The 27,523-nt window shown below is 41.7% G+C and overlaps 1 protein-coding gene across 6 annotated transcripts in view; it reads left to right on the top strand.

The window, feature by feature from the left end:
* CADM1 (cell adhesion molecule 1) overlaps positions 1-25,520 on the top strand; it is a 325,717-nt gene extending 300,197 nt beyond the window's left edge. For 2 of the 6 annotated variants that reach the window (XM_012470466.2, XM_012470464.2), the window contains 4 exons: positions 769-801; positions 8,135-8,188; positions 20,419-20,550; positions 22,577-25,520. In XM_012470466.2, coding sequence (XP_012325889.1) covers positions 769-801; positions 8,135-8,188; positions 20,419-20,550; positions 22,577-22,695 — 338 coding nt within the window. In that variant the 3' untranslated portion in view covers positions 22,696-25,520. The remainder of the gene's footprint in view (positions 1-768; positions 802-8,134; positions 8,189-20,418; positions 20,551-22,576) is intronic. The other 4 variants (XM_012470465.2, XM_012470468.2, XM_012470469.2 and 1 more) reach the window with 2 other exon arrangements.
* The last annotated feature ends 2,003 nt before the right edge of the window (positions 25,521-27,523 follow it).

Below are 27,523 nucleotides of genomic sequence, written 5' to 3'. Positions count from 1 at the left end.
AACTTGAGTGTTTTCATGAAAGGCTTCTGCTCTTGAATTTTAACATTAAGAGCTTTAGAGTGAAGAATGGATGTGTGTGTGTGTATGTATGTGTGTATGTGTGTGTGTAGAAACTAATCTGTGAAAACCTTGGATATGTTCATTGCCATGGCCTCCCAGTTAATTGAACTTTTCAGCTAAACTGTGCTGAAATAATACACTGGATGAAAAACTTAAACCTGTCTATTCATCTACAGGCATCCGAGCATAAGCAGTAAAAGGATCCTAAAAGTGCGATTGATTCAATGATGCCTAATTGGCAGTCAAGAAGCCCAAGTGCCTGGGTGGGGTTGGGTTAAAACAAAGGCAATGTTTGAATGTATGAATCCATTGTTTAACCAGCCTTTTGACTGAGCTTTTCTGTCGCAGTCCTGAGCCTTGATGCGTTAAGAGCCATCTACCAGCCACTGAGTTTGCACTGGTGTTTCTCATCACTTTGCATGTCCACCTGACTATTGACCAGCAAATATATGTGTCCTGGCAAGACCCCCAGAACCAAAGAATTTACTGTTTTCCTCACTGGCTCGCAGCTTTGAGCTCAAGGCATGTCTTAAAACAGTGCAACTCACTTCAAATGCTTTTTGCTTTTCATTTATTATTGCTTGTCACGCGATGTTCTTTGAAAGCTTGCTCATATATTATCTGTTCCATTTTTTTCCATTTTCCCTTTTTTTGCATGCCGTTCCTCCTGTTTCTTCCCTTCCTCCAATCCTCTGTTCCCGTCTGTAGACACAACGGCGACGACAGAACCAGCAGTTCACGGTTGGTATCACATTACTGTTTATCTACTTTCTCAGCGCTGCTGAGAGGCAAGGCAAGCCTGGGAAAAAGAGAAATGTAGTCTTCAAGGGAAATCATGTTTCAAGTAGACTGATCTCATAAATATACTATAATTTTTTAAGGTTTGAAAAGATGTCGAGTCTTGTCATTTCTGTTGTGAGTTCGGTAGTCAATGGATGCAATCTGAGACGAGACCTTCTCCTCACTGGGTGGCTGGAATTGTAGAAGTGTCAGTCAGTTGCACAGAGTCCTCCTTACTTAGAAAACTCCACTAAACCTTGAAATACATGGGGCTTCAGAAAAATGAGTGTTTGCGGGAAAACTGTTAATATCCGAATTAAAGGCCCAGTTGCTTTATTTATATATAGGCCATAGTCCCAGGTAAATCTTGAAGAGGTGTCATTTGTGTCACTCAGTGAAGTTGAGATAGAAGGGTAGGCCAGGGAGGAAGATTCCTGTTTAAAATAGGTCATTGCTCTTCTTTAGAAAGGTCATGACTTTAAGTATGTTGCTAATCATATTTACCCCACCACCCCTCGATGGTTCACTCTTAATCTCTATGTGTTCATATAACTTTATGCTCTCATTTGGCAGAAAACTCCTCCAAACCAAGAATGATGCCATATGTCAATTATAACAGCATAGCTGGGACTTTTAAAAAGTTATTGGTGTGTGTGTGTCTTGCAGGTAAAATAGTAACACGTTTTTAACCACAAAGCAATAAAAACAGAGTGAGTAAAACTCAGGAGGGGTATCAGGTAATATGATCTCTTTTTCCCCATCTCACCAATGACTTACTGGATTGGAATAAGTCTATTAACTTTTCTATGTCTCTCCAATCAGAAAATGAGAATCATGTTTCTTCTGTATATTACTTTATTACTTAGCTCAAATCTAGCCCTGACAAGACTGTGCTTAGACAAGATATGTTAGTTTAAAACTAGGCTGAATTTTAATAATTGAATCCAAGGGAATTATTTGGTGAAGGGCCTACTTTAATCACCCTGCATGTTGTTGTACAGGGTGGAAATCTGTCATTTAAATGACAAGAAGTGATCAGCCAACCCTGCCATGTTAATTCAACTTTTAGAGAAACATTTCCTGGCACAGACTGACTGACTCAGAGACCTGCATTTGATAACTCACCAGTTGGAAAATCTCTAAGCTCTGTAGGAGCTGTCCTTAAAGGTCAGGCCTTGATGCTTGGTAGGTCACCCCATCTTTTGACTTCCTATGACAAATTCTGAGAAAGCAAAACAAATTTAAGTACTAAGCAATACATCCTTTCTCACCCCATTCCTATTTCTTTCTGCCCTTTCTTGTCATTGGTACAAAGGGAAAAGTTCATAAAATAACCAAAAGGAGCCAGGTACGCTGACAATCATGAGAAATCAATTAGGTATAAAACTTCCACTTTCCAAGGTAATGCCCCATAGTGCTTGCTACATCTCAGGCATTGCACTCCATTAAGCTCAGTTATTTGTAGTTTTCATCATTAATTGAGCACCTCCTGACTTTATCGATTATTCTCAAAGGGTTATTTTAATGTAGTTAGAGAGATTTTATTCTATTCTTTTAAAGATACTTTAAGTTTTGAGCTTCCTATAATTAACTACAAGGCAAAATGCAAGCTCTTTGTTTAGCGATTTTTGTTGTTGTTGTTGTTCATCAGCTGTCATTAATGTATTTAATGTGTGGCCCAAGACAATTCTTCTTCTTCCAGTGTGGTCCAGGGAAGTCAAAAGATTGGACACCCCTGATACAATGTAATCATAAGATTCCTAAATTCTGTGAGATCCTTGAAGATACTGATCATTCATCTCCTAAAGCTCTGGAGTTCTATTTTCTAGGTCCCTTCAATAAAATTTATGTTTTTACCTGACTCTGGGGGATGTAGGTCTCAGAGTTGAGTAGGCCATTCAAAGTAGGAAACTTGTCCCCTAATCTGAAAATAAGAAGTTAACTTATAGCCAGTCCTGATTTTAGAGTACTAGTTTTAATCAGGTCTTTCTCTGGAGAGAGAGAAAGGGAAGGTGATCTCTTTTTGTAGTATAAGAAAGAGACACTTGGAATGAGACTTTATAGCATTTCTATGGCAGGTAATAGAGATGTTTGTGTACTGTGAGAAGCAACCACCTTCCTGTTCGTTTGGGGACGATGTTCAAGTTAGTGATACCTCAGCAGGATGTTATTGACTAGCAGTGCATGAAGAATATACCTAGAGCCAAGGGATTCATTGTATTTTATATATATATAATTTAAATTTGACTTATTAACTGCAGGGGGATAGAAAAGTGATAGATAATGCAGGCTGATCCCTGTATAATGCACTTATAAATATTCTTCACCTTGTCCAAAGTCCTCATAGCATCTTCACAAAGGGCTCCAGCCACTATTTTAAACAGCACATTCTTTAACCCACAGCAAAGAAGCTGTAATGAAAGCCAGATAATATCTAAAATTTTACTTGTTCTGAGGGAAAAACTTCCAGGTCAGTTGTCAGGATAGAAAAGGTAATAGAACATGGTAGAAATTACAAAGCAGCATCTGAGATTTCCAAAAAGATGATGATGCAGAACTGATTTTATTCTAGTGAATTGTAGCTGAAAATCCAACTTCTTCATTACAGCAACCACTTGACTTAGATTCATTTGAAAATAATCTTGAGATGTTTGTTATGATGATCTGGGTTTAGAAATGTTGAATGGTTTGATAACTTAGCAACTTAAATGACAAGACATTAGATCAATTAGCTATGGCCATCTTGTTTGGTCTTAAAAGTTTTCATACTGGATTTCCTTCTATATTTCTGGGTTTTTTTTTTTTTCATAAAAACAAAAAGAAAAAGTAATTTTTTAAAGCTTTCCCTTTGAAGACTCATTAAAAGATTTTATTCAAGCTTGTGTTGCTAGAGTATGTATGAAGTTTATACCAGTTGTTTATGTATGTTGACCATTTGTTCTTACCAATATCTGATTGGAATAAGCATGTATTGAAAGGTTAGAAGTGCATGGGCATGATTCAAAATCAAATGGATTTTCTCCAAAAAGAAAGCCAAACGACAATTAGCTACAATGTATTTTTAAGGATTTAATTGATAGTAAAGATAAATGTGAGTGTAAGAGTGTGATTTTTAGACTAGGCTGACACAAGGGATCTTTTTTGAATGAGGATCTTGAGCATTTGTGTTTTTGGAGCTCATCCTTAAGGGCTAGACAGGAAGAATCCTGTGTTATGTGTGCATGTTGAGCAATGCAAAAAACACTCTGCCAAATCCTGATACCACATGGTCTGAGAAATGCATGAGTGGTTTAACGCACGGATGGTGTAGTCATCATGTTATCGATGTGTGGGTGCGTGTGATGGTTTTTGTTCATATGTGGGCGCTTCTGTGTCTTGTGCCTTGTTCCTTCTGCCCTGTGTGTCCCTTCTCCCTTTCCCCACCCTCCTCCCCCGTATGAGGGGTCGGGTGACAGCATGCCCATGGTCTGGAATAGTGCTTGTGCTTTTGCTGCACTGCAGTCAGCTGGCTTCCTCTGGATTTGAGGTCTCTCTCTCTCCCTCTCTCTTTCTCTCTCTCTTTCTCTCTCTGCCCCTTCTCACCCCTCCCCATTTTATTATTTTCAAATCTACCTGTCCTCTTGCTTTTTCACCACTTAATACAGTAGAGGCTGATGATCTCATGAATTTTCATATCCCCAATGAGTTTTTAAATCGTTCTTAATTCAGTATGTAATTGTGGTAAGACTCAAACTGGAAACCCCTCTGAAGAGTAGTTTTCATTTTCAGTTTTGGTTTCAGAATGTTTGGCCTGTGCTAGCTACATCCTCGTACCTTATGAGCACAGCCCTTAGGAGACGGCCCCCATAGCTCTTTCTTTCCCCGACTCGTTGATAAAAATGCAAACCATGGCCAAATTCTAAAAGCACATAAGATTTTCTTATTATACTTGATATTCAGTTGTGGGGAAATTCTTAAGCCCATTTTAAAGAAACATAGCCAGCAGTGCGCATTATTACAACCTCTATGTCCACCATCTGTGTATGTGCCTCTATGTACATCTCTCTGTATGAGCACATGACAATGGCATTCAAAGGCTGTCATTCAGTCACGGGACTCTGCAGACATTGTATGTTCTACATGAGAGCAAAGCTCAAGAGGTTTACGAATGGCTGCAGGACCTGAAGATTGTGTTTCAGCCTTGATATGCAGTTTGGAAACAATGTGCTACTGTCTAACGGCGTGAACCAAATTTCTGCTAATGGGAAGAAGGGAAAACTCTCTACAAAAGCTGACAAAGCAGGAAGAACAGGATGACTGAGTTTTTAGATTAAAACTACCGGGGGCGTCTGAACTCATGGCTGGTGGTGGAAGTAACAGTTTCCATAATATGGCCAAGTGATCAGATGTATGCTGCTTAGGTAAGAGAGAGACCATCGCCTACTTTGTTTTTCATAATGGGAATGATACCAGGGCCAGTGGGCTAAGTTTTTGTTTTCTGGAGATTTTATTTGATCATTCTATTTTAAAATTTTCTGGGAAAAAAATGATACCCTGAAAAACTGAGCCCATGAGCATTTAAATTGTATTTGACCTTGAATTTATTTAAGTGTCTCTAGAATTTCTGTTTCTAATTTCTTGAGGTTTTCCTTACCCTGGTTTAAAATTGCCATATCGTATCACTTTTAGAAGTCAGCAATTACTGCTGAAAAGGGAGAATCACAACTGCAAAAGCATTACCTGAGAGGGCTTAGGGTATGTTATAGCAATTGTAGCACCATGAAAAAGTGAAATACACGTCTCTGCAGAAGAGATGGCTATCATGCATATATTAAATTACCATGTTTTCATCCTTAGGACTTTATTAATTGCTCAAAAATAATCCCATATGGACAAAAAGTAAACTTTCATTTGTTTAACAAAGTTTAAAGACATATGTTGAATACATTTTAATTAGAAGTGACTAGAAAGGGGCTTTAATGGATGATATGAAAGTTTCAAGAGAATACACAAGAAGTAGTTTCCCACTTATTGTTACAGTGAAGCCTCCTTTTGAAGAATGTTCTCTGCTTCATAAAATACGTCTTTGTCTTTTTCTTTGAGAAAATGAAAAGTATATAATTTTTAACATGAAAGAAAAATACCTAAGCTAAATCAGTTTCAGGAGGTACATTTTGCTTGTCCCCTCTTGTACACCCAGTGCTTCAGTAAACTCTTCTTAATTATATTTATTCAGAAATTATCCAACTATGGCAGAGTATTGTAGATTCATACAATATAATAGTGCTACAGAAACAAATTTAACGCCAGTAGCCTAAATGGCTTCCCGCTTTAGAATATAATCCGAGCAGTAGATTCCAGATAACTTGGTATATTTTAAAGTTTATGCCATTAAAAATGACAGTTTCAGCTTTAATGAGGTGTATATCAACTGTCTGTTGCTTTTTAATGGAAAACTTTGCATATCAATGATATTTCATAAACATATTTGTCTTTTTTTTTAAATTAGCTTTCTAATGTCCTCCCCAAGGAAATAAGCCTTCAGCAGTAAAGCTACCTACTTGAAACATCCTTGTTTAATGTGGTTCAGTGGGCACCAAGCACGTATGTAGGACGCTTTGATATTTGTTGGGCCAGGTAGAAGTGAGAGATTAGCCTTCTGAGAACTGCAAATTTATAATTAACTACAGAGAAGTACTTTATGTTGCCCATTTATAACAGTTATTTAAATAATTGTATTCATCAGTCTTTATACAATGTATAAGCCAATTAGAAATAGGAATACTGTCAACCAATCAGATTTCAGAGCAAATGGATACCATCCCTATTCGGTTGCCTCCATAATTGATTGCATTGCTCACTGCTTTCCCTTCAGTTGCCTAAATTTGTAGTTTTGGAATACCTGTGGGCTCAAAGTCTTCCCGTTTTTAATCAGCACCTCCTGTTGAGTATTAGCACCCAAGGGTCATGGTGAAAGGTCTTCTTCCTCAAGGGCTGATGGCGTGTCAGCCTCCTTTCACATAATTGATCTGGCTATCAATGTTCATTTGGCTTCTTTATAAAGCAACTTACAAAATGCAGGCTTCAGTGGTCATTTGTACATGACTGTTTGGGTTCATTTGGGCCTTTAAAAATAGTGATCAGTTTGACATTACTTGTTTCCAAAGCATTTGTTTTGGTTGCTTTTAATGCCCTGATTGGGCATTATTCCCAAATTATTAATTCAACAAATACTTATTGAGAATATACTTTGTGAGTTGGCTGTAGCAGAAGGGAAAGATGCAAAAATAAACACAACTTGCTTCTCCAAAGACCTTGCAGTTTATTAGGTCCACAGACATCTTCAAAAGTGACAGATTTGACTACAATAGTGTGAGCAAACTGCTGTGCAACTTAAAGGACCTAGGCAGTCAGTCACACTGGACTTTGAGCAGAACAGCAGAGAACAAGTAAAGCCACCTTGAATGTCTAACATTTTTGTGTTATTAAATAAATTCATTAAAGGGTCAGCTCACAAATAAAGCAAAGGGAAGTGGAAACCATCTCCTATCTGAGCCTCCCATTGTTTATCTACTTCCCTTTTCACCTCTTTTAATTCAAATCAGAGCTAGCTGAGAAGCATCTCAGCTGGCCAGCATTGGAATTGACTCGGATATAGGCATTTCAAGCCCCCATTTGATTACCTCCTGACCTAACTGCTTTTTCAGCTTTGAGGGTTTTATTTTTCAGGAATACCATTGATTTATGAAATTCTCTTTTTTAAAAAAATCCTTTTGCGAATCAGATTTTCTGATGAAGGCATAACCTGCAATCTGCAGTTAGCAGATGCTGTACCATTTTGAAATATGTGATCCAAGATCATCATAAATTGATAATGAACTGTGTTTATCAGTATTGGCAGCAGATTTCAATTTACAGTAAAATGCGAAATAAAACGTACATACATCAGTATGTAACATCTAAATACATTTATATTTAAGAGACATCAGAACATCAACAGCTAACAATCAGGCTTTATTGATTTCTTTTTTCTTTTTGCATGCTGTTATGAATGAGTGATTTTAAGCATTCACCTTCATGTTTCATGTCCTTTGAACAGTGGAGACTGAGGAATCTTTCTGCCTCGATTGTGTATTAATAACAAAATTACATAATTGAAGACATGTACTTATGGATTAATACATTCACGCTATCAAAAACGTAGATAGCAAGAGATTTGGCTCATGTTTTTAAAGAAATTCATCCTCAGTTCTTAAGTGTTTTGTTTATGTCCCTCGAGGAATGAAAAGAAAAACGATTTGTTTTTACTTGTAAGGCCTTACTCAGTTGCCCAATTCCGCAGAAGAACTGGACAGTGAGGACCTCTCAGGTAAGGGCTAGTCATTAGGTAAGGCACTGCAGTGTCCAACCTGTGGGTCTCTATCCACTTCTACAAAATGGCCATTTGGTTTGCTGAGCAATCACTAAGTGTGGATTTTGAGACTAACAAAAAACAAATTTTTATCAATACTGTCTTCCTCCCCAGTCAACTACCCACCTCTTTTCTCTGTGGTAGTGATATTTATATTTCAGATTGGGGACGATTCAATTAATGCAGGAGAGGTCAAGTTACCTTTGGGATTGTACTAAAGCCACTCTGTTCAGTGGCTTCAAATAATGTTTATGTCCTAGATATATAATGTGTCTGGAGAAATTTTTTTGCATTACAAAGCAATTTAAGGATGTTGGATTATGTGACAAGATCTTTTTTTAAAGAAACAAACAACTCATATTGACTGCCTCCTTCTGTGGAGGAGACTAGAAAAGCCATGTTGTAGTTATCTTAGAAGTCAGGGGTGGGAAAGGGCAGGGAGGAGTAGGGAGCGACTGTTTTGTCACACACCATGACGTAAACTAATTATCCACCTCAGACCTCTTTCACAGCACACTGAGTTCTTGCAAAAGTAGGTTTCATGCTTGATTCCAGCATTTAGGTGTTACTAATCCAGAATAAGAAGCATATCCTACAAGGGAGGGAGGGAGGAGATTTAAAGTGGTCAGAGCTAAACAATTATATGAGCATCCATGATGTCATGGGACTTCACTGCCAACCAGCTATAGCTTAAACCTTTCCATCCGTCACTTAATAAGTTAGTAAGCAAGGCTCTTTCCTTGTTATTGCAGTGGAGAAATTAAGTCATAGGACTGTAGACACTTACTGAAGCCTATTGGAAAGAAAGATTCCCAAGGAGCTTTTACTGAAGCTCCCTTTAATAGTTGGTTGTTGAGGTACAGTCCTGAGCTATAAGTCTTACCCATTGAGAGAATAAGATAGTACCAGCCAATTTTTCAAAATGCAGTAGATTTATTGCCAACTATGTGCTTCTGACAAACCTCAGGGATATCTTCACTTTGCTGTTATGTAGCATGTAGTTTGAGTTTAGCTGTTGGATTTATTTTTCTACAGACTGGAAGCTCCAGGAGGCCATACTGGTCTTGTTCACTGCTGTATGCCTGTCATGTACTAAGCACCCAATTGACACTTACTGTATGAATGAATGAATTTCCAAATCCCAATGCATTTAGATAAATAAATAGATTAGAAAGATAGTGGGCCCATCAAGAGAGTGTTTCTTTTTTGTCTCTTTGTGCTGTAGAGAAATTCCAAAAACATTTGCCTAGTTTTCTTTTAAAATAAGGGTGGATAAGTCCTTCTCCCTGCTTAAAATGGGATGCTGGAAGTAAGCATTTCTGCTTGTATTTCTGGTGATAGACAGTCTCAGTTCTGACCATAAACTCTCTTTGACACAGTAGCCCTGGCAGTTGAATCTTCTCAAAGATTCTAAGAAAGCTGGTGGGTGTGTTGGCCCTGATCCCTCTTGGCACAGTAGCCAGACAAGGATCACTGAGATATGCAAAAGTCGTTTTTCTCCTCTTTAGGAAAGTGTGACTGAATCAGCCATCCACCCCTTCCACCAGCATCATCAATTAGGAATACTCTGGGCCTCAGCACTGCGCCATGTCAGATGGGTCCCTGCTGCAGTTCTATCAATCACCTGAGTCAGAAGCAATAAACCAACAACTGTTTGTGTTCATAATAATTCAGTTAAATTAATAATTATGTTGTCCCCCTCCCCCACTCCCTTCAGGAACACTGCAGTCATATATTGCTCAGGAGCCATAAGTCATGTAGAACACTGATGAACTATCAGGCCGGGCTGGGCTGCCTTTGCATCTGGTTTGATGAACTAATCAAAAACTGATTAGCACCTTTGTTCAAAGGGGATGCTGATTAATCAATTACTATTGATTATGAGCTTGGCTTCACTCGGCAGCAAAGAGACATCTGAAGGGGAAAAAAACAACCAATAAAAATTGAGCAGCTGTCATAGTGTTTAAATTTATTAAAACAAAATACATTATTTTTATGAAGCTGTCTTGAAATGGGTCACCAAAGGGGAGCATATTGATTGAGAAAGGATGAACTTCTCAAATTTCTGTAGCCTAGAGACTGAATTCAATTATAATACAAGACAAACAGGTTAACACCCGTCTTAAACAGTCCATCAATAAATTAGAGTAGGTGTTGCACATTTAATGCTAAACTGTGGTAATGAATAATATCATCCATTCCCTGCTGCATCAGGGTAGAAATTTCATCCTTTCCATATTATGGATAAACGTGATTTACTCAATTTCCTTCCAAATAATGATGATCTATCCTCTACCTGCCTACTTTGTCCCCACCTCTCCCACACACCAGTGCTACCTTAGTTAATGACAATTTCATAAACAACATATGGTGCTCCATTCTCACCCAGCAAAGCAAGTTGCCCGGCTGATCCTCCTCTTTAATCTGCATAAAGAAATTATGCTGGTGTGTAGTTCAGTGATTTAATTATTGGCAGGCCTGGGGAGCTTATCCAGTTCTACTTTGAACCCTTTCATTTACTTTTTGGGTGTTAACTTTATTGATGATGGATCCATAAGAGTTTTGAATTGTTTTATCAATTACATCTGCTGTTTCCTGGTGACAGCTGGTGGTTATTGCCACCCACGTGGAATAGAATAGCTTTAAGCATATTTATCCTTCTATTTTATTTTAAAACTTTTTCAAAATGTCTCCAACTGCCTCTCTCCCTTCAGCAGTGGAGGGGCCTTGGGGAACTGTTTAGTGGAGTGAGGTGGTAAATATACAGTGTACCAGAAAATGGCCCTCCAGCACAGTTCAAGAAATCCATCAGTCTTCTGCTTTGGAAGCAAAGGCACCGACAAGAAATTCCAGAGCTGTCATGATTCCTCAAAACAGCTCTTGCCCTACAAACAAGAAAGTGATCTGGAAAACTCGTACAACATCTCCCTCACAATCCATTTAAAAAAAAAAGCATGAGTGGAGAGCAAATTCTAAATGGCTTTGCTAACCCTCACCTAGGTGTTAGGAGGAATCTAGGTGAACCAACTGTAGTCCCCTAAATGGATTATACAAGAGACATGGTTTCAAAATATAGCCTACATTTAGCTGGGCACGGTGGCTCACACCTGTAATTCCAGCACTTTGAGAAGTTGAGGTGGATGGGTCACCTGAGGTCAGGAGTTCGAGACCAGCCTGGCCAACATGGCGAAACCCCGCCTCTACTAAAAACACAAAAATTATCCGGGCGTGGTGGCTCATGCCTGTAGTCCCAGCTACTGGTGGTGGTGGTTGGGGAGGGCGTTGACTCAAGAGAATTGCTTGAACTCGGAGGTGGAGGTTGCAGTGAGCTGAGATGGCGCCACTGCACTCCAGCCTGGGCAACAGAAAGAGACTCCATCTCAAAATTTAAAAAAGCCTATATATAGATAATAGGAGCACTTAAAGGTCTTTTGACCTAGATTATCAGTCCTGGAGTTGTGGGATATATGGCCTTCAGGTTACTGGGAGTGTCTTAAAGTCCTGGCTAAACTTGCTTAAAATGTGTGTGAGAAACTTTCAGTAGCTGTACCATTTAAGGGGAACTGTTTCCTAACTGACCCCCACATAAAGTGTGGTCCAGATTTGACAAGCAGACTATTTTATTCTCTTGGTAGAGTAATAACAATAATGATAACAAAACACCAAAAACCAGATGGGCTGTATAGATATATTTAAGTTACGGTCCATAAATCTGAAGTGTGGCATGGTTTGGCTTGTATCTGCATCATACTTTGTAACTTAGAAAGCTCTTTTGCACATATTACTTCATTTGATCTTTATTCATTCAACAAAATTACTTGAGCTCCTTGTGCTGGGCTCTAGGCTGGGCACCAGGGACGCAGCAGTGAACAAGACCAACAGGAGCCGGAGCTGCCATGGCCTTCAGGAGCTAGGGCCCCTGCTCTCCTACAGCGACACACTAGTGAGGGAGACACACTCAAAACACAAGTTAATCTTGGACAGTGACAAATGCTGTGAAACAATAAAACTGGATAAAGTGAAAGTGAGGGGCTGGGTCTGGAAGAAGCTGGAGGCCAGTGTAGAAAAGCTCACCAGGGAAGGCTGTTGGGACAGGAAGACCCAGATAGATGAGAATGAGCCAGCTATAGAAGATTTTCAGGAAAATCTCAAGATTGTTAAGGAAGGGCTGTTGGTCTCCATTTGTAAATGAGGTAACTGGCCAGGCGCCGTGGCTCACACCTGTAATCCCAGCACTTTGGGAGGCTGAGGCGGGTGAATCGCCTGAGGTCAGGAGTTCGAGACCAGCCTGACCAACATGGAGACACCCCATCTCTAATTAAAAAAAAAAAAAATACAAAATCAGCCAGGTGTGGTGGTGCATGCCTGTAATCCCTGCGACTCAGGAGGCTGAGACAGGAGAATTGCTTGAACCTAGGAGGTGGAGGTTGCAGTGAGTCAAAATTACACCATTGCACACCAGCCTGGGCAACAAGAGTGGGACTCCATCTCAAAAAAAAAAAAAAAAATGGAGGAAATTGGGCCCAAAGGGTTAAATAGTTTACTTAGGAGACAGAAGTGAAGCATGGGTCTTCCTGGCTCTAGAGGAAATAGAGAACTTTGGTTTGCAGAGGCCACCATTCCCCCTATGAAATCCACAGCTTCCTGTGTTCTGGGGTCTTTGGTAATCCTCTTGACCCTTTTCAATTCAGTGTGCACATTCGGGGAATGAGGGAAAAGTCAGGCTATCTGCAGCCCATCAGGCATAGAGCAATGTGATGACTAACCTGGGAAGAATTTTTTCCCAGCGTCAAATCAAGCTCTTTCTCCTCAAAGAAGACCTAAAGTCTGCTCTGGTACTATTGTCCCACTGATTACCCTAATTATGGGATCAGTTTCCCCCTGAGTTGACCCTGAATGCCATGGGAAAGTGATGGCTGGAAAAGGTTAACCACGTAAATTCCCTTTTAAAATTCTGTTTCCTACAAGGTAGTAGACTGAAGAAATCACATCGGGTCCACACCAGATCACCTGCGACTTCCCCACAATGTGTTTGAACTGCCTCCTGCTGCTGATCTTTCTCATAATCCAACATGCTCCTGTTTCCACCATGGGAAGGGAGGAGACCATCAAACAGGAACTTTTCTTTCAAATTAAAAAGTTGGCAGGCCACAGTGCAAAGTGTGAATTCTAGTTCTACAGGTTGGACACTGCTTTGGGGTGGCTTCACCATATTCATTAATCCATCCTCCTCACGCCCCCAAATGCCTGAGGTCCACTGAAGCATCTTTCTCCAGAGAGAGATTCTAGTGGGAAATGTATGTTTGGAAATACTTGACAACCATCCTCTTTATTAGGTGTATATTCCTTTAAGGAAAACTCTGGTGTCATCCTCAGTGCCTTCCTGTTGCTTAAAGTGGAAAAGACGATCACGTTTCTAAATCTGTACTTTCATGAGATGAGCAGAGTGGACTCGAGCACAACTGTTAGTGTCTCTGGCGATGCTAAATGCCTTGGGAGGATTTGCATCCTGTTGGATCAAGTTATTTCCAATCATGGTTAAATTAACTAAATCAGGGAATTTAAGAGGGGAAAAAACAAGAAAAAAAAAAAACCACTGTTTTCATACTTAGCTGGCAATAGTATTTAATATCCTGATACTCAAATGGTACACCTGAATCACGACTTGAATCAGACGGCCTTCAGCTGCCAGGCCCACAGACTTGACCTTCACAGAGGACAGCTAAGCCATTAGTTACACTGTTTGTCAATTCTGCACAAATGAAAAGAAAGAACTTGGTGACTTCAATTCAGTAAGTGTTTATTGGGCATCTTACCATGTGTGGACAATGCTAAGTATGCAGTACCACATTTACCCTAACGAACTGGTAATTATTTGCCTTGGGTCGGTGATAAGAACTGGAAAAGTCCTTCTTAGGTTCTAATACAGGAGATTTAAATTTGGCAAACACGGAGTCCCTATGATATGCCAAGCCCTGAGCCAGATAAGCACTTTCATTTTCAGGGAAACAGTGACCTCTCAAAGTGACCCTGTGACATCCGTAATTGTACTCAATGGCTCAGAGTGCCTGGTTGACTTGCCTGAAGTCACAGAGAAAACTAACGAAGCTCAAGTTCTATCCCAGAAATGACAGCAAGTCCAGTGCTCTTTCCAGTGGGCCATGCAGGAGAGCTTCTAGCTCATCTCCTGTTCAGGACTGTTTCTGGAAAGCAATGTAGCCAGTGATAGTCTAAGAGAGCCCTCAGTCCTGATCATTTAGTAGTAACAAGGTACAGCCAAAATCTGTGTGCAGTACTTCTAATTTAAATGAACACATACTGAGCTCCAGGTGGCACAATGAGGATGATCACTGCAGTTTTCCTTTAAGTAGCTTAACATAGCTCCTTTGAAACGTTAGTATAGATGCAGTTACATTGCTAGAATTGAATGCAGCTGACGTGTAGTATTAGATGCCTGGGATGCTATATGGGAGTCTTCATGATTTTCTTGCTTTACGTTTATTCATTCTTGTCCACTTTCTAAGAAGACAGAAAAGAAAGGTTATGCTGCATAAAGGGTAGTGTGCTCCAATATATATTAACATCTTAATGGGAAAGCTGTGCATGTACTGTATACATTTACTACTCTCTGACAAGAGGGAATTAAATGTCAGAAGGATTTGTAGCATCTATAATTGAATTGGTGCTGAGAAAAGCAAATCTTAAAGAAGAATAACATATTAGGATTAGCAAATAATGTGGCATTTTGTCAGCGCATGCCATTCAGTTTGTTCCCCTTCAGTAATAAAGTTGTGCTTTTTAAAATGCACACTTATTTTTGTTGCCATGGACGGGAGCTACAATAGATGAGAATGGGTAGCTACATTTTCAGACAGTGCCAGGTTTTCTTGAGTGTAATTTTTTTTTTAGGTCAAATCATGGTTTTGCTTCACATTTGGAAAATCCACTACCAGGCCTTTTCTTTCTTCCTAGCAAGAAGTAACAAATGACATCACAGTCACTAAGCTTTCTCTGACATAGACTAATCCCTACAACCCTAGGAAGCTGGAGGCAGCATTTCCATTACAAACACCGATTCTGAGACTTTTTAATTAAACTGACTTATCCAGCAAGATCTCAGCCCAGGAAAGAAACTAAAACTGAGCCAAGTGACAAAACTGTTGCAAAAAGTCAGCAACCGTTCTTTCCCTCCCGTCATCCACAGATAGGGGAAGCGCAGAACGCTGAGCATCTGATCTGTCCCTCAATAGAAATAGGAAGACTAATATCATTAGAACCTCCCAGGGCTCAAATATTAAAGATGAGAGCTACGGTGGTTTATGACCTATGAAAAGAGTTAAAGGTGTGCGTTTAAGCACCACGTTGCTAAATGTGTCTTCCAGCCTGAGCCAGGGATGTTTGAGACGAGAGAGTGACCCAGTGCAGTGTGACTGCCATGCCTCATGCTGCATACTTTATTGTGTATCACTGTGTCACCCTTCACTCCTCAGAGGTAGAAAACTTGGTGTCCTTTTGGCAAAAAGACTGACCTTGGACTATGTGTAGCCAAGGGCTTCAGGGTTGGCAGGCAGCATTTGCAGTGAAGATTCTGCTCAGTGAGTCCTTCTGCCAAAGTCCCTATTTGCCAGGAGCTTGTCTAGGATGTACTAGCCACTCTCCAGTTATCCATGGATCCCTGCTTTGGCAGCAGAGCCTTCTAGGCTTATCACAGATCCATGATTATGGCATTTGCATGGCGGTTTATGCTACACATCTCATGCCAAGTGGTAAAGTAGCCATAGAAACCAGGATCTCTTGCAGAACCCTGTTTAATACAGGCAGCATGGCTGCCAGAGTGCTGCATTTAAGAGGACTCTGGCTAGGAGTTTGAGGAGTGAAAGCAAGTAGAGAAAGAAAAGTCTCCTAGAAGGAGGGGGAAAGGAGACTGAAGTTCCACTATCAGTCACCTTTCTTGTCGGGCCCTAGGGAACTACTGCCTTTAGAACGTTCCCCTTCATATTGCCCATGAGGAATGAATCGGGCCAGGTCAACCGGCCCAAGGTAAAGAAATCTGAGCAGTTTGGGGCATCACTCTTGGGAGTTGCTTTGAGATTTTTCTGTCCCGCAATTTCTAAGACGTTAAAGCGAGCCCAGGGTTGTTGAAGCTGTGACCCAAACAGTAGTAGCCAACTTAACATTCCGCAAGCAGCTTGTAAACTCTCACCTGGAGCCAAGTTGTTTCAGCTTTTTGCCAAAAGAAAAGCTAACTCACGAATACTAAACAGCTGATGATTTATCTGTCACACGAGCCAGCCATGGAAGTAGCTGCAGGATGGGACAAGACGGGCAGGGAGGGTTGTACCACAAATGTGAGCTGTCAGGAACACCTCCCAACCTTTACACGGTGCATCTGCAAGTCAGAATCATTCAGTGACTAGGCCTAACTCACTTGAGGTCACATGTGAAATGATTTGGATGAGATTCTTAACACCAGCCGGACTGTGTTATGCAATCATGCTTGGTTCTTTGAGGCTGGAATAACCTTCGTAACCATTCACCAAGCAAAAACATTGCTTTACTTTTCAGGATGATGGAGCAGAGCTTAGTCCCAGAATAGAAACACTCTTACACCTGTTACTAGTAAGAGGAACACTTGTAGCCTCTTAGGGAACGAGAAAACATGACTTGCTAAACCGAAGAGATGTCCACATGCCTGAGCATCAGGCATGTTTAAAAGTGTTTTCCACTCCCACATTTATTTTTCAATTGACAAGCTGGGGGCAGCTATAGAATCTGCCTCTGGTTTCCTTGCCCACCTGATTAAAAAAGCGAGCCGGGAATCTCAAGAGGATGTCCCCAGGAAAGCCAGCATCTCATGGGACCTGAATGAAGAGGTCTGCACCCTAAAGGAGCAGGATCTGTGACTGATGGGGAAACCCATAGCCTTTCCACTTAGAAGTAACTTCTCATGGAATTGGTCAGAGTCCTTGCCTTGGGAATGGGAGGAAAGGTCAAGCAACTGACATACTTGGTCAGAGCCATGCTTCTCTCGGTGGTCGGTATTTCCTTCCATTTCTGGTTTTCGTGTGACTCCAGTAGCCGAGTGCCCCTCTGGGCAGCATCTTACACGATTGCTTCATGTCACGAGTGAGGCATAGCTCGCAGGTGCAAGCAGCTCACCCCGGCCCTGCTGCCTTGAGCCAATCCATAGCATTATGAACACTCACCCACCCTCCCCACACGTGGAAATAACGGACTGAGATGACTCCAGAAACAGCTCTGCTTTTCACAGAGAAGGCCAAGACAGAGGCACTCAGTGAACAGGCACAACTCTATTAACACCTCCCACGTAAACCCAGGAGGTGGGAGTGGGGGTGGGAAGAGGCGGCAAGGCGCTTGTAACCGGCAGTGTTCCCTGTAAATTAAACATCAGTTACCTTCTGTGTCCATCTGCAGTAATTGAAGGCAGGAGAAATGTCTTGGTGATTAACTGGTGGTAGTAAACTTTCTGATCAAAGTGAGTATCAGAAGATAGCTGGAGAGATTACCCTTATAAATAAGTATCTGTAAAATATGTATGTCCTTGAGGGTGGGGAAGATAACGAGAACCTTAGTACTGAATTTGGGCAAAGTGCAGGGGAAAATAGCAACACTGAGCATATTTAGCTCAAAGTTCATGGAGAGCAAAGGTCAAGTGAATAGTTTTGGCTCAAGAAATTAATCCCACAGATACATGCCTTGTGAGGTCTTTTTGTTTGGAGGAGGGTTTTGTTTGTTTTTCTTTGTCACAGAGCCTCTCTGTCTCTCCCCTCCCCCTCCTCCCTTAGGCTTCCAGAATATTCCTGTGTCTAGGCATGGAGGGGAGGCAGTCTTTTGTTAAGAGTGGACAAGAGAGTGCCTTACCCTAAATGGATTAGAACTGTGCTGGACAACTTCTCGAAGCTTCTCTCTGTTCTCAGTATTCCTAGAACGGGAACCTCTTCACCTCTTGCCTCTTGCGCCTAACTTTCCCATCCTTATCTAGTCTCACTTGTCTTCCTCCCCCAATTTTAAGACACACGGAGTGCGTTGAAAGACACATAAATTTTAATAGGTCTGAAGCTCATGGCCATTGGAAATGAGTTAATTCTCATTCCCACAAGATTCCCTATTTTGACAGCTCCCTAAGGAAAACACAACTTGCTGTCTTTTCTGTTACTTTTGTCCCCCATGAGCAATTTTGCTTCTGTGCAGTTGGACTGAACATCTCCAGTGTGTCAAGCACTCTCCTCCAGCAGACACCCCGTGTCCAGCAGCACCCCATGGGGAATGCTCCCCTTCAACGAGTTCTGTCGTCTCTAAAAAGGAAAAAAAAAAATAACTTCCCTTGGCTGAGTTCTGCCTTGTTGAAATGACTTTCAAGACAATGGGGGCTGTAGCATCTGCGGTCGGCAACACTTTTGGCTGAGGAGGGATATTCCTCTCCACCACGTTTCAAGTTGAGCTTATTAGACACATTGCTGGAGGGGCTCGCTCGGCTCGGAGCGGGCTAATTGGCTGCAGTGCACTCTGCCTCCAACCCAGCTCCCTTCTCCAATTAAACTCCCATCATCCCGTTGTCCTGGGCGACCTGCTGCTGCCTCTGATTTGGCATTTCTGTTTGGGTTTGGGTTTGGGTTTGGGCTTTTCTGTAGTCCTTTCAAAGATAACTTAATGAAACACTTTAAATACTTCATTTTAAAATTTAAACTCTTTTAATTAAAGCACTTTTCACGGAACCCTCAGTCACGAGTTATTTCCCCGCATCCTTCAGTACTTAATCTCGGAGCAGAATTGGAAATATCGATAGAAAGTGTAAATCATGCCCTCCTGCTGAAAGTGTTGTATCAGGTTTCGGCTCAAAAGAGCACCATTACCTTTAGCTGTCACGGATCTGTACACTTGATCGATAAACTTCAAATATTATTAGAGGTGGAGGCTTCAGAGATTTGCTCTGTTCTTTGGAGAGAGACAGAGATAAATCTTTCTTAAAAATTGACTTGAATTTGCACTCTCAGTCTTCCTGGTGAAATGCATTTCTCTTAGGCGTCCAGCAACTGCAAGGGGGACAGATTTATAGGCCATGTGCTTCTTGTACTGAAAGATTCAAATGGTAAATCCTTCACATATGACTTCACAAATCATGTAAAGTTAAAAGATTTTTACCGTTTCTGTTGCTGCTGTGCTTAAATTGTAAGGTACAGCTAGTAAATCATTTTAATGGAGGTGTCGTACTTGACTCAATAAAAAAAAGACAATGGTTTAGCTTCCACTCCAAAATGTTAATGTATTAATCAACGGGAGAATAATTGTTTTTTACTACATTATAAATCTCGGATGCCATTAGGATTTCAGCAAGGGGTGATGTAGCCACATTCCTAAATTAAAATTGTTTACACTGCCATACATCCATTCTGCATCGCCATAGCTCATTCTGGGTTCATTCTGGAGTTGTTCCCCAGCCAAACATGTCGTTCCTCAGTCGGAAGAAGACATCCTGAGGGAGTGATGCTTATAAAGGAAAATTAATTGCATTGCAAGGTGTTAAATAAATAAAATAAAAACCGTCTGTGCCAATGGACAATTATTCCTTGCTGTCTCTTTTGAAATAGGTTTTTAGGTTTTAAATTGAGGCTTACTCCCTCATACATCCTAAATGTAGCAAGCCTGTCATATGTCTTTAGTCTTATAATCCTTGTTTTATCTCGAGGCAGCCATGGCTTTTGAGTACCTTGCTTTTCCTATGCATATACCTAATCTATCAGGGAATAAAAGTCACTGGGCATCTATAGAAAGATGCTCCATCCTTGCCTTAAGGTGTCATTCAGAGCACCCTCAAATAGTCAGGTCAACCTCCTTAATTAGGCTCTGCAACTGGATACAGATAGAGTGAACGCTAAGACTAGGTCAGGGCCAGATAGACTCTTTCTTCCTTCCCTGCCTCCCTAAGCTTGTTCCACATGCATTAACCCTCCTACGCTGCTTATCATGAAATTGCCTTCTGGGGAGAACAGATCAGTTCAGCACTGGACAGGTCAGCCTGTTCCCTCAGTGTAACTTGATCCATCTCGATTGTTCTGACTCCTCCATTAAAAAAGAAGGTGACCCTCTGACCCTGGAGACAGTGTCACCAGGGCTTCTGGTGCCTTGTAGTAAGCTCTACATCCCTATTCCTCTTCTGATTTCAACAGATTCCCGAGCAGGTGAAGAAGGCTCGATCAGGGCAGTGGATCATGCCGTGATCGGCGGCGTCGTGGCGGTGGTGGTGTTCGCCATGCTGTGCTTGCTCATCATTCTGGGGCGCTATTTTGCCAGACATAAAGGTAAGCAAGGCTTCGGCAGGCAGGAGCAGCGTGTCCCCCCAGTTTCTGCCTTTGGGGACTTTACAGGGTTGTTCTTGATAGGCAATTTGATGTATGTGGCCACATGGCCTCTCTGATTCCTGAAACTGGAAGAGGAAAAAAAAGAAAGAAATCTTAGCAGCCGCTGATTAGGACTCTGGGAGTTGATGAGCAGCACTCCTTGATTTGGATTTTCTCTAAATATGAAGCTTTGTAGAGTTGTTATTCTGCCATCCATAATTGGGGATACAGGAAAAATGATAAAGTAGAGGCTGGTGTGCAAGATGTGGCATGAACCCCCAAAGGATAAACATGGAAAAAGCGCGTCCACAACCTACTGTTTTCTGAGGCAGAGGGGTTCCCCCTGTTCTCTGGCCCCAGACTCTGAGTAAGCTGGTCACAGTGGCTAGAAGACTTCCTTGGTTTGATGTGCCCAGGTTAAAGAAAATTTTTTGCCTTAAAAGCCACATAAATATGTATTTTTAAAATTAGTGCAATCGATTTAAATTGCCATTAATCATCACACTTATCAACTGTGCAGTCTGGATGGGCAATCATCTTTTCCAATGCCCCTCCTCTCTGCCCCATGCTGCTCTGATCCTCTTATCCTCTCTTGGTAATTTATTCTTCCTTTTCTTTGTCCACCCTTGTCTCTCTCAGTTATTTTTCTCAAGCACTGTGCAGTGAGCTTGCAGAGTTTTCCAGGTGCTTGCATACTGCTTGATTGTTGAACTTGGGTTTGGGGGAAGGTCCCTTGAGCACAGCAGTGGGGGTCTAAGGTACTTAAGCACCTTTAGGATACAGAGTGCCTGTCTCAAGCATAAAACAGTTTAGGACGATCAGAGCTGTCCGTACTTCACCCTCGGCCCACACTCAGGAGGCAGTCTGTTTGGCCAAGAACTCCCAGCCTCTCGGTGGTAAGCTTGAGAGAGACAGGAGGTAAGGCCAAAGAGCAGGGCAGCGTCTGAGCAGCAGCTGTGAAGGACCAGGGTAAGGGAACATGTGTGTCACTCTACAGCAGGAAAAAAGGATACCGAGAAGCGTTTGACCGCTTGCTTTCTCAGATTTGTCACTTTGAAAACCTGAAAATATAGCGAACGTCTCAACCTTTTTAAGTAGGAGACTCTTCAGGAATATAGTATGTAACAGGAGGAAGATTATTTGATTATGGCAGGCAGTTTAAGTTCTACGTATATAGCATACTGAGGTGCAGTCTTTGTCGTTCTCCATGTAAACTGTTGGGATTTGGTGATGAGAGTGTCCCTAACTTTGTAACATGTCTAATGTCATTATAAAGTGGCTGTGCCAATTAGCAAATATATGAATCTGGGTCCGGGCTAGAGTTACATAATGAGAGAGATTCACTTGCTCATTAAGACAGTTCCCAAACCTTGACCCCAGCCATTACAATGTCAAATTCTTTCTCAATCTGGAACCTCACTCTAACATGGAAGACGTAGGAAAATCAAACACACTTGTGCAAGTTCAAGCACATTCTCACCTATGCGTAGGCAATAATGTTTCATAAAGACAGGAGACTGTGGTTCAAATAAATGAGTTGAGATGACGACAGAAGCGTCATCAGGGCCCTAATTCATTTATCGGCTAATTGCTCTTCCCTTGCTTTGGTCTTTAACCACGTACGTGCACATATCTGGTCATTGGTCATTGGTGTTTACTGTTTATACGTTAGTCAGCAGCTCTCCAGCTTTCTGCATTTTTAGCTCCCACTCACGTCTTCTTCTGCTGACATCCTCTGGTCATAATCACTGCTCTAATGTCTCATTTGCTGAATTATATCGCAGCGGTTCAGTTGGAGTGGTGCCTTTGGAACCCCCGGATCCCCATTTGTCTCACCCACCCCGCTCTCTTCTTCCGATTGTTTTTTCCCCTCTGCTGCCTGCACACCACTTCGGCTGATGATGGCCATAAAGCAAGTTGCCATCTCTGTACCACTTTACACAGAGGCCATCAGACAGTCACGGTGCTTTACCCCTTCATCTTTCAGGTACATACTTCACTCATGAAGCCAAAGGAGCCGATGACGCAGCAGACGCAGACACAGCTATAATCAATGCAGAAGGAGGACAGAACAACTCCGAAGAAAAGAAAGAGTACTTCATCTAGATCAGCCTTTTTGTTTCAATGAGGTGTCCAACTGGCCCTATTAGATGATAAAGAGACAGTGATATTGGAACTTGAGAGAAATTCGTGTGTTTTTTTATGAATGGGTGGAAAGGTGTGAGACTGGGAAGGCTTGGGATTTGCTGTGTTAAAAAAAAATAATGTTCTTTGGAAAGTACACTCTGCTGTTTGACACCTCTTTTTTTGTTTGTTTGTTTGTTTAATTTTTATTTCTTCCTACCAAGTCAAACTTGGATACTTGGATTTAGTTTCAGTAGATTGCAGAAAATTCTGTGCCTTGTTTTTTGTTTGTTTGTTGCGTTCCTTTTTTTTCTCCCTTTGTGCACATTTATACCCGTCCCCCCCAAATTTTGGATTTTTTCCAAAATCTCCCATTTTGGAATTTGCCTGCTGGGATTCCTTAGACTCTTTTCCTTCCCCATTTTGTTCTTGTTTTTACTTTCTTTTGTTTATTTTTGTGGTAACTGCTTTCTGTTCCAAATTCAGTTTCATAAAAGGAGAACCAGCACAGCTTAGATTTCATAGTTCAGAATTTAGTGTATCCATAATGCATTCTTCTCTGTTGTCGTAAAGATTTGGGTGAACAAACAATGAAAACTCTTTGCTGCTGCCCATGTTTCAAATACTTAGAGCAGTGAAGACTAGAAAATTAGACTGTGATTCAGAAAATGTTCTGTTTGCTGTGGAACTACATTACTGTACAGGGTTATCTGCAAGTGAGGTGTGTCACAATGAGATTGAATCTGTCTTTAATTCTGTATCTGTAGACGGCTCAGTATAGATACCCCACGCTGTCCAGAAAGGTTTGGGGCGGAAAGGACTCCTCCTTTTTCCATGCCCTAAACAGACCTGACAGGTGAGGTCTGTTCCTTTTATATAAGTGGACAAATTTGAGTTGCCACAGGAGGGGAAGTAGGGAGGGGGGAGATATAGTTCTGCTCTGGTCGTTTCTGTTCCAAATGATTCCATCCACCTTTCCCAATCGGCCTTACTTCTCACTAATTTGTAGGAAAAAGCAAGTCCGTGTGTCGTGCGAATGACTGAATGGGACAGGGTTAATATTTTTTTTCCTTTGTGCTTAGTTAGGAAGGCAGTAGGATGTGGCCTGCATGTACTGTATATTACAGATATTTGTCATGCTGGGATTTCCAACTCGAATCTGTGTGAAACTTTCATTCCTTCAGATTTGGCTTGACAAAGGCAGGAGGTACAAAAGAAGGGCCGGTATTGTTCTCACACTGGTCTGCTGTCGCTCTCAGTTCTCGATAGGTCAGAGCAGAGGTGGAAAAACAGCATGTAGGGATTTTCAGTTACTTAATCAAAACTCAAATGTGAGTGTTTTTATCTTTTTACCTTTCATACACTAGCCTTGGCCTCTTTCCTCAGCCTTAAGAACCATCTGCCAAAAATTACTGATCCTCGCATGATGGCAGCCATAGTGCATAGCTACTAAAATCAGTTACCTTGAACAAATCTTAGGTGGGGAGCCTCGGGAAAAGGTAGAGGAGTCCAAGTTGCCATTTACATTTTTAAAGAAGTGTGGGGATTTTCACTGAAATGTCTAGGAAATCTAGAAGTAGTCCTGAAGGACAAAAACTAAACTCTTACCATATGCTCGGTAAGGCTCCAGACTCCAGATAACAGTCCCTATGGAAAGATGGCATCAAAAAAGATAGATCTCTATATATATATATAAATATATATTCTATTACATTTTCAGTGAGTAATTTTGGATTTTGCAAGGTGCATTTTTACTATTGTTACATTATGTGGAAAACTTATGCTGATTTATTTAAGGGGAAAAAAGTGTCAACTCTTTGTTATTTGAAAACGTGTTTATTTTTCTTGTTTTTATTTTAACCTTTGATAGAACCATTGCAATACGGGGGCCTTTTGGGAACGGACTGGTATGTAAAAGAAAATCCATTATCGAGCAGCGTTTTGTTTACCCCTCTCCTGTCCCTAGGCACTTAACCAAGACAAAAAGCCACAATGAACATCCCTTTTTCAATGAATTTTATAATGTGCAGCTCTATCCCGAGCCCTTAGCACCCATTCTGACCATAGTATAACCGCATCAAAGGGTGAGAATCATTTAGCATGTTGTTGAAAGGTTTTTTTCAGTTGTTCTTTTTAGAAAAAAAAACAAAAACAAAAACAAAAAACAAAAAATCACACCATTGCTCACAGAATTGGCATCTCATTTTTGGGACCTCCCATCTTTCTGTTTTGAAAAGTGTACAGTAGTGCAGTGTTCCTGATGTAACTTTATGGCTTACAATGTTGACATGTCTCAGGTTCATGTGTTTCGATTGGTGTTTTCCGTCTCAGGTAGATTGCAAAGTGTAGGCCCCACACATTGGAAAAAAAATAATAATAAAGCAAAAACAGGAAATTATGGATTTTAGTTGTATATTGGTTTATGTATTTTTTCTTAAGTATACAGTGCACTGTTTGAAATGTATTGTTGAGTATTACTTTGTACAGGTTGATCACTTTTTTTAGAGTGAAGAAAGAACAAACTTGTTTTTTGTGTTTTTTAAAGGAATATAAAATAATGAAGGATGTATAATTGATGCCAAATAAGCTTGTTCTTTAGTCACACCGACGTCTTACTTTTCCCTTTAGGCCAGTTCTGTTTTAAGGTGTACATGGACAATGTTACAGTGTAAGAAACTCCATATCCATATGTTCCCATTCGCATTTTGTATTGGTTCATGTATACCATTTTTACAAAAAAAAGAAAAAAAAAGAAGTACTATAAAATATCTGTCTTCTTAATAAAAAAAATTAATGTTACAAAGTGATCCTTTAATCTCTTTATGGACTTCTTACGGACGCCACCGAGTGAGAGAAGAGATGGGCCTCTGGTCCCAGCTTCCTCCTTAGGACCGTGTGCGGGGCCAAGAACGCTGGCAGCAGATGCTAGGACATGCTGCCAGCTGGGTTGCTGGGGACCGCGTTCTCTCTCCTTCTCCGCTCATCCTTCCTGTCCTTGTTCTCTTCCCCACTCTCAGTGGACAGGTGAGCCGGGTGCCGTGGCTGAGTCTGGGCTCCCACGTGGACTCAGCGATTTGTGCAGGTGTGCGAGCTGTCGTGGTGGGCCCGCCGGAACAGGCCGCTCCTGTGGACGTGTCTCCTGCACTCATCCCCTGTCTCACCCCCCACCCCCACCAACTTCCCTGTGTTGGCTGCTCCACCTGTCTCTTATTTTGGGATTTTGTGTCTTAACGATTCATTCTACCTTCTTCATTTAAAGTTCTTTTTCCTTTCATAAAAGGAAGATGTGAGCCGTGGAGGACTGGCCTGGCCGCCTGCAGAAGATTGTTCTCACTTACAGCTTACGTTGCCGAGACTTCCAGGCCTGGGTAGACAGCAGGATTTGGTCTGTTGTCATCGTCCTTGCCTTGCAGGCTGAAGTGAGCAATGACTACACTTCATGGTGGCTGATCTTATAAATGCGCAGATAATGTCTGGCCAGGCCCAAAGTGCCCTTTTCCCACCATCCCCCCAGCTGTGGTTGAGTTCCCCTTTTCTCCCTTGGCCATGTAATGGGGAAAGTTCCACAGGGAAAGAAAAGGTAAGCTCCAGAAAGGCCAAAGGCTGTGCATCTCCCCTTGGGCCACCTCCATCCTGGCCTGGCCTCTTATCTGTCTCTGTAAAAAAATCAGTTAACCAGATACGCAGTTATTGAGCACCTGCTGTATGTCCAGCATAGTGAGGGATGCAGAGAAGTATAAGGCAGTCTCTGGAGGCCAGGTGGGGTGTCAGTTATTCCACATGAAAACATGAAGTGACTCTGAGCCATGGATGTCCCACCGAATACAGTGAAGCACAGGGAGTGCTGTGGGAATTTTCTAGAGAAGGGAAATCTGTGAAGGGAAGGGAAGAGAAATCCCCAGACAGCTTCACGTAGGAGCTGGGACCCTAGCTGGATCTTATAGTTTCATGGAGAAGGAACGTGAGTCATAAGTACAGAGGGTGACAAGCCCAGCCAGCCTGCTGATTTGTATGGGGAGAAGAAAGAAATCAGTTCTGTGTGCAGGGTGGGATGTGTCTCGTGGCTGTACTAAAAAGTCCAGGCAGAGGAGTCAAGACTTCAGTGATCTCTCCCAGCCTTTGCCAGAGGGCAAGGAGCAGTAGGGAGCACTCGTTCATTGCCTCTCTATAAAAAGACCCAGAGAGATGGAGTAGAATAAGGATCAAAAGCACACACTAGAGTGAGGCTGCCTGCTTTCAGATCCCTGTCCCGTCACGTAGCAGTGAAACCTCCAGTAAGTAGCCCAGCCTACCTGGCTTCAGTCTCCTGCTCTGCAAGGTAGACATCACCATAGCCTCAAAGGTTGTTAGGAGAGATCAATGAGATACGCAGTCAGCACCCAGCGCTCAGTCAAAAAAGGTGCCAGACACACACTACGTGTTCATTACCTGTCAGTCATAGGATAGAGGAGATGGTGACTCAAAAGATAGAAGGTTACCCATGGCTACGAAGAAGTGGTCACTACTCAGAGGGAGCTCTGCGTGTTCCTGTGCGTATAGACACATCATGCCCTTGCAAGCCATGACTTAGATGGTTTAATGACCCTTTTCTCCTCACTGTTCATTAGCAGAGTTATGCCAAGTCACGTAGCATGCAGCGTTTAGTCTCCCCACCCCTTTCCCTCTTGTCCGCAGCATGAGGCTCCAGGTTTATGCTGTACCCTACAGAAAAGGGACCCAGAAGTTCCTTCAGCTGACGCAGACAGGAGGTGGTGACTGCTGCACATTTGCCTTTTGAGCTCCACTGGATATGCAAATGAGAAGGTGCTAG

This window comes from Aotus nancymaae, unplaced genomic scaffold (assembly GCF_030222135.1).
Source record: "Aotus nancymaae isolate 86718 unplaced genomic scaffold, 86718_ANA_hifiasm-v0.15.2.pri h1tg000012l, whole genome shotgun sequence".
In the NCBI taxonomy this organism is placed as follows: domain Eukaryota; kingdom Metazoa; phylum Chordata; class Mammalia; order Primates; family Aotidae; genus Aotus; species Aotus nancymaae.
Note: the sequence above shows the minus strand (reverse complement) of the source record. Positions and strands in the feature narration are given on the sequence as shown.